At 56.1% G+C, this 13,919-nt stretch overlaps 1 protein-coding gene across 2 annotated transcripts in view; it reads right to left on the bottom strand.

Moving 5' to 3' along the window:
• The window catches only part of LOC308678065 (KAT8 regulatory NSL complex subunit 1-like), a 40,030-nt gene extending 30,782 nt beyond the window's left edge, over positions 1–9,248 (bottom strand). For both annotated transcript variants that reach the window (XM_081344891.1, XM_081344892.1), the window contains exon 1: positions 8,605–9,248. In XM_081344891.1, the coding sequence (XP_081201017.1) occupies positions 8,605–9,062 (458 nt within the window). In that variant the 5' untranslated portion in view covers positions 9,063–9,248. The remainder of the gene's footprint in view (positions 1–8,604) is intronic.
• Between the last annotated feature and the right edge of the window lie 4,671 nt (positions 9,249–13,919).

Here is a 13,919-nt window from a genome sequence, read left to right as displayed (position 1 = left end):
GGAGGGAGGGAGGGAAGAAAAGAGGGATGGAGGAAGGGAAGATGGATAGATGGAAGGAAGGAAGGAAGGAAGGAAAACAGATGGAAGGAAGGAAGGAAGGAAGGAAAGAAGGAGAGGGAGGGAGGGAGGGAAGAAAAGAGGGATGGAGGAAGGGAAGATGGATAGATGGAAGGAAGGAAGGAAAACAGATGGAAGGAAGGAAGGAAGGAAGGAAGGAAGGAAGGAAGGAAGGAAGGAAGGACAGACAGACCCTGGGTGATTTCCTTGCAGACATTTCATGACCCAACTAGGGAACATCATCAATGCTAGAATGGAGGAGGAAGAGGAAGAGGAGGGGAGGGCGAAGAGGAAGAGGAAGAAGAGGAGGAGGAAGAGGTTGGGGGGGTCCCTAGTGCTTTCCGAGCTTGGCGCTTTCCGTGCCCCAACCAGGGAACATCCTCCCGATTTAACACCTCAACGGCATCGGAAACACCCCCGCCCCCCAGCTCCGACCCTCACAACGCCACCCCGCTCTCCATTCACACGTGCAAACCCAGGTCGGCCTCTCGCCACGGGGCGCGCCTCCCCCCCGACTTTTCCTTCCCTTGTCCCGCCAAGCGGAAGACCCTCGTTCTTGGGGAAAGGCGGAGGACGACGCCAGGCAGGCCCGGCGGCCGTTCGAGCGGACCCGCCCGTCTCCCGACCTGGCGAGAATCCGCACGGGTGCCATTCGCACGCGTCCACCCGGGTCCGTCTCCCTCCCGATGGGCACCCGGGGTTCCCGCCCGGCTCAGGCCGTTGTTCCCGGGGGCGTAGGCAACCCCCGGTAGGGTCCATTCAGACACGGACACCCAGGTCAGGTTCCCTTCGGAAGTGTACGCACACACAGACACACACACACACACAGAGACACCGGTCAGGATGCATTCCCACGTGTACACGGCAAGAGGTCAGTCGTCTTTTGGGATGCGTTCCCACATGGACCCAGGTCGGGCTGGAGTCAGACCCGGAGAAAGAGGTCAGGCTGCGTCGACGGGCGGAGCCAAGCCGGAGAATCCCTTCATCCCGTTCTCCAGACCCAGGTCAGGCTCCCCCGTTGTTATCTCGCTAGAAAGGCTCCATTCACACGTGTCCCCGGGTCAAGGCTCCGTTCTTGCGCACGGGAATCCCCAGGTCAAGGCTCCGTTCACACGTGCAAAGCTCCCGGTCTCCCTTCGGACCCGTGTACGCTCAGCCGAGGCTCCCTTTCCCACGTCTCCACACCTGGCTCAGGCTCCCTTCAGCCGTGTAGCTCTCGATCGGGCCCCGTTCACGCGTGTCCCCAGGTCAGGGCTCCCTTCGCGCGTGTGGAAATATGTCGGGCTCCATTCCTAGTTGCCGACAGCCAGATCCTGCTCCAATCACACGTGTATCTGTATTATCAGGCTCCATTCACACGTCGTCTCCACGCCCAGCTCAGGCTCCGCTCACACACCTGCCCGGCTCGGGCTCCATTCACACGCGTGTATGCCCAGCTCAGGCTCCACTCACACGTCGTCTCCACGCCCAGCTCAGGCTCCGCTCACACACGTGCCCAGCTCGGGCTCCATTCACACGCGTGTATGCCCAGCTCAGGCTCCACTCACACGTCGTCTCCACGCCCAGCTCAGGCTCCGCTCACACACGTGCCCGGGTTGGGCTCCATTCACACGCGTGTATCCCCAGCTCAGGCTCTATATTCACATTCGTATGCAGGTCAGGCTCCACTTCCCCCACGTAGCTCTACATCTATTCACACGTGCAAACCTCTCCGGCTCCCTTCCCACGCATAGATCCCCAGCTCAGGCCCCCTTCACACGCGTTACATAGGCCAGGCGCCACTCACACGCATGTATGCCCAGATCAGGCTCCCTTCACACGTGGACACAGATCAGGCTCGCATTCTTGCGTGCGCACTCCCCCCCCATCTCAGGCTCCATTCACCCGTGTACCTCTATGTCATGCTCCATTCACACGGCTACACAGGTCAGACTCCCTTCACAGGCGTGTATCCCCAGCTCAGGCTCCACTCACCCGTGTACCTCTAAGTCAGGCTCCATTCACACGGCTACACAGGTCAGACTCCCTTCACAGGCGTGTATCCCCAGCTCAGGCTCCGTTCACCCGTGTACACAGGTCAGGCTCCACTCGCACGCATGTATTCCCCACTTCAGGCTCCATTCACACGTGTACACAGGTCAGGCTCCCTTCCCACGCATGGATCCCCAGCTCAGGCTCCCCTCCCCCTTGTGCCTCTATATCAAGCTCCATTCACACATGTAGGCAGGTTCAGGTTCCAGTCACACGCATGTATCCCCAGCTCAAGCTCCACTCCCCCGTGTCCACAGGTCAGGCTCCACTCTCCCATGTAGATCAGGCGCCCGTCACACGTGTCCGCAGGTCAGGCTCCCTTCACACGGGCACATATATCCCCATTTGGGGCTCCCTTCACACGTGTACACAGGTCAGGCTCCGCTCACGCGTGCACAAACCCATCTCAGGCTCCATTCGCCCACGGCCACAGACAGCTCCGCTTCCCCTCGTCCGTGTACCTCTCGATCAAGCTCCATTCCCACGTGCACACAGGTCAGGCTCCACTCCCCCATGTAGATCAGGCGCCCGTCACACGTGTCCGCAGGTCAGGCTCCATTCACACGGGCACATATATCCCCATTTTGGGCTCCCTTCACACGTGCACACAGGTCAGGCTCCACCCATAGGTGCATAAACCCAACTCAGGCGCCATTCCCACATGCAAACATCTCCGGCTCCCTTCACAGGCATATATCCCCAGCTAAGTCTTCATTCCCAGGCCAGGCTCAGTTCTTTACACGGACACCCCCATCTCAGGCTCCGTTCACACGTCTCCCCACCCAGGCTCAGACACCCTTCACACGTGCACGCAGGTCAGGCTCCATTCTTCCATGCACACACCCATCTCAGGCTTCATTCAGACGTGCAAACCTCTCGATCTCCTTTCCCACGCACCGATCCCCAGCTCAAGGCTCCACTCCCCCATGTACCTCTAGCCTGAAGTGGGGAATACATGCGTGCGAGTGGAGCCTGACCTGTGTACACGGGTGAACGGAGCCTGAGCTGGGAAGACACGCCTGTGAAGGGAGTCTGACCTGCGTAGCCGTGTGAAGTGAGCCTGACATAGAGGTACACGGGTGAGTGGAGCCTGAGATGGGGATACACGCCTGTGAAGGGAGTCTGACCTGTGTAGCCGTGTGAAGGGAGCCTGATATAGAGGTACACGGGTGATTGGAGCCTGAGATGGGGATACACGCCTGTGAAGGCAGTCTGACCTGTGTAGCCGTGTGAAGGGAGCCTGATATAGAGGTACACGGGTGAATGGAGCCTGAGCTGGGGATACACGCCTGTGAAGGGAGTCTGACCTGTGTAGCCGTGTGAAGGGAGCCTGACTTAGAGGTACAAGGGTGAGTGGAGCCTGAGCTGGGGATAGGCGCCCTTCCCACGTGCCCGCGGGTCAGGCTCCATTCCCACGTGCACATATATCCAACCCAGGCTCCCCTCAGACGTGTCCACAGGTCACGCTCCACTCCCCCATGTACCTTCATCGTTTTCCTCTCGTTAGATACTGCCCAGTCAGAGTCCAGACCAGCCCGAATCTGAGCAATTTTGTCCACCAGATATTTACTAAATTCCTCAGCCCGTCCATGTAGGGGGTCCTCTCCCGTCTCTTGACTTAAAAGGGAGCGGACCACTCTAAATAGGGCGGCCGGGCGATTATCTGCGGACGCAATGAGGGTGGTGAAGTAGGCGCGCTTTGCCACCCTCATTGCCACAAGATAGGATCTAGAAAAGGATCTTAACTGTGTTCGGTCAGACTCGGACCGACTGGCTCTCCAAATGCTCTCTAGGCCCCTTCTCTGGCGCTTCATCTCCCGCAGGTCCTTGGAGAACCAAGGAGCGAGTCGGGACTTGCGCCGGGTCAGAGGCCGCAAAGGGACAACGCGGTCGAGCGCCTCCGAAGCAGCCTGTTGCCAGGCATTAACTAAGGACTCGGCCGGGTTGTGGGAGAGGGAGGTGGGAATCGGTCCAAGCGCCATCTGGAATTTATCTGGGTCCATCAGGCGCCTGGGGCGGAACCACCTGGTCGGTTCCGCTTCCTGACATCGGGGGGTGACGTGACGGAGGCCCAACCGCAGGAGGTAGTGGTCTGTCCATGACAGGGGTTGTGATGTTGGAGTAACCCCACCCAGCCCATTTAGCCACTGCCCAGAGACAAAAATTAGATCCGGCATGTTTCCTCCCTCGTGAGTTGGGTCCTGAGTAATTTGAGTAAGGTCCATGGCCGTCATGGAGGCCATGAACTCTCGGGCCACTTCTGATGCACTGCCCAGGGAAGGTAGATTAAAATCTCCCAGTACCATAAGCTTTGGAAATTCGACCGCCAATCCTGAGATGGCGTCAGGTAGCTTGGGTAGAACCGTTGCTGTGCAGCTTGGAGAGAGGTATACCAGAAGTAGGCCCAACTGACCACCAGGACCCCACCTTAAGAGGAGGGATTCACATCCGTCTATCTGAGGGGCAGTGGCCTCCCGCGGATGGAGGGTCTCTCTGATAACGATCGCCACGCCACCTCCCCTACCCTGAGCTCGAGGTTGATGTAGCACACGGAAACCTGGGGGGGATAAATCAGTCAGAGGGACCCCTCCCTCTGGGCCCAGCCAGGTTTCCGTGATGCATGCCAGGTCTGCGCCTTCCTCCTCGATCAAGTCATGGATGAGGGGAGCTTTATTCACAACAGACCTGGCATTAAAATAGATCAGCCTGAGCTCAGGAGTCAGACCTCCCTCTTCCCCAGGGCAGCAAGCGGGAGCCAGAGGGTCAGAGCGCGCCACAGCAAGAAGATAGCGTGGGCGTGATCTCAGAATACGATATGACCCTCTGCTCCTCCATCTGCTGCCATTCCCAATTACTGTGGGGATCGGTATCCCTGTCCCATCCCCCTGGTTTACAAGACTCTCCATGGCCCTCATATTGCCGCGACCATTGGCCAACTTAGGCTGAGACAGGTCCGGTGGGATCTTCCCCTCGATTTGCTGGGCCTGACCCTCCCCCCTCCCTAACCCTTCAAAAAATTTTAAAAGAAAACCCAAGAGCCTCTTCTTGGCGCCATGCCACCTCTCGGGGTCCCAGGACCCGTCATTAAGGAAACGGCGGCGTAGGTCTGATGGCCATCTCTGAGAGAGTGGGGAAGCTCTCAGGGCAAGTAGCTCACTTCTGGTGTAAGCCATCAGAGGTGGAAATAGGAGTAAAGGACGAGCTGGTAGGAACAACTGCATATCAAGACCACAGAGCTGAAGTAGTGGCTCCTGAGAACATGGTCACCCTCTCACAGTGATCAGGATCTCAGGGGGTCACCATCCAGCTCCGGGTAGGTCGCAGGAGGAGAGAGAGTCCGGTGAATGCTAGCATAGTCTGTTGGTGGATAACTTCGTAGCTCCGGTGATGAGCGGTGGTAGTTCATCTATCTCCATGCCTAAGATGTCATCGCGACCGAGGGGCTGTAGTCAGTCTCCGGTGAAAAAATGAAGGAGGGATTATCTGGACTTAAAGTTATGATCCCGAGAGGATAACTGCTATCTCGGGGGCCTTTCGGCACATCCCACCTCCAAATAAAGCTTCAGGTGGTCCCTGGTGAATTCCGCCCTCCAGACCAGATATAGGAGGGTTTTAAATGGCGCTCTAGCCTACAGACGGTGGCCATCATCCCACAGACCTCTGTCGTGGGTGGGGAGCGCGAAGATCTTATAGATGGGCAGATGGGGGGCAGCAGCCACCAATTCTGGAGCCTCGCCGTCCAGGCTACCTTTGTAGGCAGCCCCAGGTCGTTACAGCTCCTCCGCAGGTGGCTGCAGGGCCGGACCGTTTGTCTATCGAAGGGAGATCGATCAGGTCGTTGTATGTCCGTTGCAGGCTTCCGCATGCCGCGCATCCAAGCAGGCCGCTTAACAGCTGATTTGGAGGCCGCCGCAAGATCCCACCGGCAGCTGCCGGCTAGTATATGCTCTCTGCCGGTCTGAACGAGCCAGAAAAGGCTGGAAACTGCGCGTTGCAGCCCGCCCATCACCGGCCGCTTTACAGGCTGCCGCGGGGTGCCGCCGGTTACTCGCATCCAAGCTGGCCGCTTAACAGCTGATTTGGGGACCGCCGCAAGATCCCATCGGCAGCGTGCCGCCGGTTGCTTTCGGCCGTTGTAATTCGGCCGTCAGCCTGATCGAGCCGTTCCGCTTGGCCCCTTCGAGTCTGGGAGCCTTGCCTCCTTGCCGCTTCGCCATCCCTTTCCAATACCGCCCCGTTGTTACTACTGGCGCTCATTACGGGCTCCACCAAAGCCTCGGAGGGTCCTGTCGCCCATCCGGGCTAGGGAACAGCAGCCCCCTGCAGGGCTCCATGCCAAACTCGCATCCTTTGATCTCCGCGATCAGCTGCGAGCGGCCATCTTCCAGGAGGCGTGGCAAAAAAAAAAAAAAAAAAAAAAAAAAAAAAAAAAAAAATATCAGGCACCTTTCACACGTGTCGACAGGTCAGGCTTCACTCACATGCACATATCCCCAGCTAAGTCTTCATTCACAGATATACATAGGTCAGGCTCCAGTCACACGCATAGATGCCCAGCTCAGGCTCCGTTCACACCTGTACACAGGTCAGGCTCCGCTCCCCCATGTACCTCTTAGATCAGGCTCCATTCACACATGTATGCAGGTCAGGTTCCACTCACAAGCACGTATGCCCGCTCTGGCTCCCCTCACACGTGTCTACACCAAGGGCAGGCTGCCTTCCTACGCATATAAGCCCAGCTCACACATGTACACAGGTCAAGGCACCCTTCACACATGCAAACCTCTCGGTCTCCCTTCAGACGCGTGTACGCTCAGCTGAGGCTCCCTTCCCACGTCTCCACACCCAGCTCAGGCTCCATTCAGCCGTGTACCTCTAGATCAGGCCCCATTCACACGTGTCCACAGGTCAGGCTGCCCTCCCCCGTGTACCTCCAGGTCAGGCTCTATTCGCACGTGTCCCCAGGTCAGGCTCCATTCACGTGGGTGGAAATATGTCAGGCTCCATTCATATTTTGCAGACAGCCAGATCACGCTCCAATCGCACGTGTATCGGTATTATCGGGCTCCATTCACACGTCTCCACGCCCAGCTCAGACTCCACTCACACGCATGTATCCCTAGCTCAGGCTCTGTTCACATATGTACACAGGTGAGGCTCCACTCCCCCATGTAACTCTACATCTGGCTCCCTTCCCACGCCTAGATCCCCAGCTCAGGCTCCCTTCCCACCTGCACGTATCCTCCATGTCCGCTCACACGGGTCAGCACCCCCCCACCCTCCGTCTCACACGTGCAAACTCTCTCGGGCTGCCTCCCCACGCCTAGATCCCCAGCTCAGGCTCCCTTCCGACCCTGTTCACGGGTCAGGCTCCCTTCAGACGTGCGCACGTATATTATCCCCCATCTCCAGCTCCCCTGCCGCACGTACACGGGTCAGCCACTCCCACGTGCAAACCCTCTCGAGCAGGCTCCCTTCCCACCTGCACGTATCCCCATCTCCACTCCCACGTGCAAACCCCCTCGGGCTGCCTCTCCACGCCTTGATCCCCAACTCAGGCTCCCTTCAGACGTGCGCATGTATATCCCCCATCTCCAGCTCCCCTCCCTCCCGCAGGTGCAAACCCTCTCCAGCAGGCTCCCTTCCCACCTGCACGTATCCTCCATCTCTGCTCACACGTGCACACGGGTCAGCCCGCCCCCCCCTCCCACTCCCACGTGCAAACCCTCTCGGGCTGCCTCTCCACGCCTTGATCCCCAACTCAGGCTCCCTTCAGACGTGCACGTATCCCCCATCTCCGCTCACACGGGTCAGCACCCCCCCACCCTCCGTCTGCCTCTCCACGCAGCTCAGGCTCCCTTCCGACCTTGTTCACGGGTCAGGTTCCCTTCAGACGCGCACACGTATATTATCCCCCCATCTCCAGCTCCCCTGCCACGTGTACACGGGTCAGCCCCCCTCCCACTCCCACGTGCAAACCCTCTCGGGCTGCCTCTCCACGCCTTGATCCCCAACTCAGGCTCCCTTCAGACGTGCACGTATATCCCCATCTCCGCTCACACGTGTACGCGTGTACACGGGTCAGCACCCCCCACCCTTCCGTCTCCCACGTGCAAACCCTCTCGGGCTGCCTCTCCACGCCTTGATCCCCAATTCAGGCTCCGTTCAGACGTGCACGTGTATCCCCATCTCCGCTCACACGTGTACACGGGTCAACCCGCCCTCCCCCCCCGTCTCACACATGCAAACCCTCTCGGGCTGCCTCTCCACGCCTTGATCCCCAACTCGGGCTCCCTTCAGACGTGCACGTGCATCCCCATCTCCGCTCACACGTGCACACGGGTCAGCACGCCCCCCGCCCACCCTTCCGTCTCCCACGCGCAAACCCGTGTCGGGCTGCCTTCCCACGCGCAGAATCCCCACACGCAGCTCACACCCGTGTCGTCAGCCCGCTCGGGGCCCCGTTCTCACGTCTCTCTCTCTCTCTCACTCTCTCCGCCGGCCAGAGACACTCACCCCACTCGGGCGCTGCGTCGGGGCCCGGGGCCCGGCTGAGGGCCTTCGCTGTCGGAGGAAGAGTTGCCCAACGACGACGACGACGAGGAAGAAGAGGAGGAAGAGGAGGAAGAAGAAGAGGAGGAAGAGGAGGAGGAGGCCGAGGCGCTTTCCGTGGCGTCCGAGTCGCAGCCTCGCTGGGCGGCCCGCAGACGGGCCGAAGCGCCGGCCGCCAAACGCCTCAGCTCGGGCCCGTTTCGACCAGGCCGAGGTTTCGGGCCTTCAAGCCGGCCGGCTAAACCGCTGAGTTGCTGCCGGACGTGCCGTTCGACTTGACGGGCCTGCAGAGCCCTGAGGCGACGGCAAAGGCTTCGGGCCCGGCTTCGCAAAGCGGCTTGACGGAGGCGGGCGGCGGCCCGGCGACGACGGAGATTCGCCTCAGCCGCCTCGTCGTCGTCTGAGGAGACGGCGGCCGCCATGACGGTGGCGCCAAAAAAATAAAAAAAATAATTTTTTTTTTAATTTTTTTTTTTTTCGCCCCCTCAGGGCGGGCCGGGATTCTCCATAGCTGGCTGGCTGGCGGGCGAGCGCGAGCGCGCGCGCGCGCCAAACACAATGCCAGAGCTAGGCCTCGGCGGCAGGGCGCATGCGCCTCCGCTCGCGCGACGCCGCGAGGAGGAAAAAAAGGAAGACGCCCGATGGGAGGAGCCGGATTGAGGGGGGAGGAGGAGGGGGAAGGGGTTTCGTGTGTGGGGTTTTTTTTTTTTTTTGGAAAGAAACTGCGCCTGCGCCCGCCTTGCTTTTTTTTGTTTTTTTTTTGTTTTGGGAAGGGAAGGAGGGGATTTTTGTGTTGGTTGTTTTTTTTGGAAAGAAACTGCGCCTGCGCCCGCCTTGGGGTTTTCTTTTTTTTGGAAAGAAACTGCGCCTGCGCCCGCCTTGGTTTTTTTTCTTTTTTTGGGAAGGGAAGGAGGGGATTTTTGTGTTGGTTTTTTTTTTGGAAAGAAACTGCGCCTGCGCCCGCCGTGGTTTTTTTTTTTTGTTGTTTTGGGAAGGGAAGGAGGGGTTTTTCGTGTTGGTTTTTTTTTCTTTGGAAAGAAACTGCGCCTGCGCCCGCCTTGGATTTTTTTTTTTGGAAAGAAACTGCGCCTGCGCCCGCCTTGGGGTTTTTTTTTTTTTTGAAAGAAACTGCGCCTGCGCCCGCCTTGGTTTTTTTTCTTTTTTTGGGAAGGGAAGGAGGGGATTTTTGTGTTGGTTTTTTTTTTTGAAAGAAACTGCGCCTGCGCCCGCCTTGGGTTTTTTTTTTGGGAAAGAAACTGCGCCTGCGCCCGCCTTGGGTTTTTTTTCTTTGGAAAGAAACTGCGCCTGCGCCCGCCTTGGTTTTTTTTTTTGTTTTGGGAAGGAAAGGAGGGGATTTTTGTGTTGGGTTTTTTTTTTGGAAAGAAACTGCGCCTGCGCCCGCCTTGTTTTTTTTTTTTGGAAAGAAACTGCGCCTGCGCCCGCCTTGATTTTTTTTCTTTTTTTGGGAAGGGAAGGAGGGGATTTTTGTGTTGGTTTTTTTTTTTGAAAGAAACTGCGCCTGCGCCCGCCTTGGATTTTTTTTCTTTTTTTGGGAAGGGAAGGAGGGGATTTTTGTGTTGGTTTTTTTTTTTTGAAAGAAACTACGCCTGCGCCCGCCTTGATTTTTTTTCTTTTTTTGGGAAGGGAAGGAGGGGATTTTTGTGTTGGTTTTTTTTTTTGAAAGAAACTGCGCCTGCGCCCGCCTTGGATTTTTTTTTTTTTGGAAAGAAACTGCGCCTGCGCCCGCCGTGGTTTTTTTTGTTGTTGTTTTGGGAAGGGAAGGAGGGGTTTTTCGTGTTGGTTTTTTTTTCTTTGGAAAGAAACTGCGCCTGCGCCCGCCGTGGTTTTTTAATTGTTTTGTTTTGGGAAGGGAAGGAGGGGATTTTTGTGTTGGGGTTTTTTTTTTGAAAGAAACTGCGCCTGCGCCCGCCTTGGGGTTTTCTTTTTTTTGGAAAGAAACTGCGCCTGCGCCCGCCTTGGTTTTTTTTCTTTTTTTGGGAAGGGAAGGAGGGGATTTTTGTGTTGGTTTTTTTTTTGGAAAGAAACTGCGCCTGCGCCCGCCGTGGTTTTTTTTTTTTGTTGTTTTGGGAAGGGAAGGAGGGGTTTTTCGTGTTGGTTTTTTTTTCTTTGGAAAGAAACTGCGCCTGCGCCCGCCTTGGATTTTTTTTTTTGGAAAGAAACTGCGCCTGCGCCCGCCTTGGGGTTTTTTTTTTTTTTGAAAGAAACTGCGCCTGCGCCCGCCTTGGTTTTTTTTCTTTTTTTGGGAAGGGAAGGAGGGGATTTTTGTGTTGGTTTTTTTTTTTGAAAGAAACTGCGCCTGCGCCCGCCTTGGGTTTTTTTTTTGGGAAAGAAACTGCGCCTGCGCCCGCCTTGGTGGGGGAAAGAAACTGCGCCTGCGCCCGCCTTGGTTTTTTGGGGGGGAAGGGAAGGAGGGTTTTTTTGTGTTGTTTTTTTTGAAAGAAACTGCGCCTGCGCCCGCCTTGGTTTATTTTTTTTGTTTTGGGAAGGGAAGGAGGGGTTTTTTGTGTTGATTTTTTTTTGGAAAGAAACTGCGCCTGCGCTCGTCTTGGTTATTTTTTTTGTTTTGGGAAGGGAAGGAGGGGTTTTTTGTGTTGATTTTTTTTTGGAAAGAAACTGCGCCTGCGCTCGTCTTGGTTATTTTTTTTGTTTTGGGAAGGGAAGGAGGGGTTTTTTGTGTTGATTTTTTTTTGGAAAGAAACTGCGCCTGCGCCCGCCTTGGGTTTTTTTTTTTGAAAGAAACTGCGCCTGCGCCCGCCATTTTTTCTGTTGGTTTTTTTTTTTTGAAAGAAACTGCGCCTGCGCCCGCCTTGGGTTTTTTTCTTTGGAAAGAAACTGCGCCTGCGCCCGCCTTGGTTTTTTTTTTTGTTTTGGGAAGGAAAGGAGGGGATTTTTGTGTTGGGTTTTTTTTGGGAAAGAAACTGCGCCTGCGCCCGTCTTGGGTTCCCCCCCCTTTGGCCACACTTCACTACTCCTTGCGGGAGGGCGGGGAGATCGGACGCTCGGTGCGCATGCGCGCGGTGAAAAGGCCCCGGATGTAGGTTTCTTTCTTTTTCTTTTCTTCTCCTTTTCTTTGAAGCCCAGCCCTTTGGTGACTTAGGGCAAGGGGTAGGCAACCTCGGCTCTTTTATGACTGGTGGACTTCAACTCCCAGAATTCCTCAGCCAGCCTGGCTCAGCTTGGAAACCTCTCCCTTTCCCCTCAGCTTGGCTGGCTCAGGAATTCTGGGAGTTGAAGTCCATGAGTCATAAGGCGGCCTAGGCCCGGGGTAGGCAACCTCGGCTCTTTTATGACTGGTGAACTTCAACTCCCAGAATTCCTGAGTCAGCATAGCATAGCTGTCTCAGGAATTCTGGGAGTTGAAGTCCACCAGTTATAAAAGAGCCGAGGTTGCCTACCCCTGACTTAGGGAGTGGTGGTGGGGGGGACTTCGACTCCCAGCATGCCTCAGCCAAGACTGCCCGGCGGAGGAATTCTGGGAGTTGAAGTCGCCAAGGCATCAAAGGGCCAAAGTTTGAACACACACACAGACAGACAGACACACATATATACACACACACACATACAAAGAGTGGAGACCCCCCAGTCTTAAAGCGTCCCGGCTGAGGAATTCTGGGAGATGAAGTCCCCCAAGTCACAAAAAGGCCCACTTTGAAGACCCCTGTCTTAAAGCATCCTGGCTGAGGAATTCTGGGAGTTGAAGTCCCCAAGTCACCAAAGGGCCAAATTTGAAGACTCCTGTCTTAAAGCGTCCCGGCTGAGGAATTCTGGGAGTTGAAGTCCCCCAAGTCACAAAAAGGCCCATTTTGAAGACCTGTGTCTTAAAAGCATCCCAGCTGAGGAACTCTGGGAGTTGAAGTCCCCCAAGTCACCAAAGGGCCAAGTTTGAAGACCTCCAGCTTAAAGTGTCCCAGCTGAGGAATTCTGGGAGTTGAAGTCCCCAAGTCCGAAAAGGGCCCAGTTTGAAGACCCCTGTCTAAAAGCATCCCGGCTGAGGAATTCTGGGAGATGCGGGATATGTGCACGTCTGAAGGGAGCCTGAGCTGGGGATCTATGCGTGGGGAGGCAGCCCGAGAGGGTTTGCACGTGTGAGGGGAGGCGGGCTGACCCGTGTGCACGTGTGAATGGAGCTTGAGATGGGGATACGTGCAGGTGGGAAGGGACCCTGAGTTGGGGACACATGGGTGGGAAGGGAGCCTGACCTGTGTACGGGTGGGAGTGGAGCTGGAGATGGGGATATACGTGCAGCCTGACCTGTGTAGAGGTGTAAAGGGAGCCTGAGCTGGGGATACATGCGTGTGAGTGGAGTCTGAGTTGGGCGTGGAGACGTGTGAATGGAGCCTGATAGTACAGATGCACGTGTGGTTGGAGCGTGATCTGGCTGTCTGCAAATATGAATGGAGCCTGACATATTTCCACACGTGTGAATGGAGCCTGACCTGGGGACACGTGTGAATGTAGCCTGGCCTGGCAGTACACGGGGTGAGTGGGTGGGTGGATGAGGGCAACCAAGCTCTGACCGGATGGTAGGGAATGGAAGGATTTATACTCCTTGCAGAGAGCTGGTCATTTGCCTTCTTTTGGAGAGCCGTTGAGGCCACTTGGAGGTTTGTCTGTTCTCTAAACCAGAGTGCAAATGTGTGGGGAGCCTTCTGGGCTGTAGGCAGAACCCAGGGCAGAAAACATCCTGCAGCAAAGAAGGCTCCCCACCCATTTGCATCACCCAGGTGACCCTGAGGACACAGAGAAGCCTCCAAGTGGCCTCAACGGCTCTCTAAAAGAAGGCAAATGACCAGCTTTCTGCAAGAAGTATAAATCCTCCCATTCCCCACCATCCGGTCGGAGCTGAAGAACGAGAAGCGAAACGTCTTCAAAGAATAATAAGAAAGTCCTGCCAGGACACAGATAAGCCTCCAGGTGGCCTCAACGCCTCTCTACAAAAAGGCAAATGACCAGCTCTCTGTGAGGAGTATAAATCCTCCCATTCCCCACCATCCGGTCTGAGCTGAAGAACGAGAAGCGAAATGTCTTCGAAGAATAATAAGAAAGTCCCACCAGGACACAGAGAAGCCTCCAAGTGGCCTCAACGGTTCTCTAAAAGAAGGCAAATGACCAGCTCTCTGCAAGGAGTATAAATCCTTCCATTCCCTACCATCCGGTCAGGTTTTTTTTCCCCTTCTCATCCAAGAAGCTTCTTCACCTCTGACCGGATGGTGGGAAATGGAAGGATTTATACTCCTTGCAGAGAGCTGGTCATTTGC

This window comes from Vipera berus, assembly GCF_964194415.1.
Source record: "Vipera berus genome assembly, chromosome: Z".
Classification (NCBI taxonomy): Eukaryota; Metazoa; Chordata; class Lepidosauria; order Squamata; family Viperidae; genus Vipera; species Vipera berus.
Note: the sequence above shows the minus strand (reverse complement) of the source record. Positions and strands in the feature narration are given on the sequence as shown.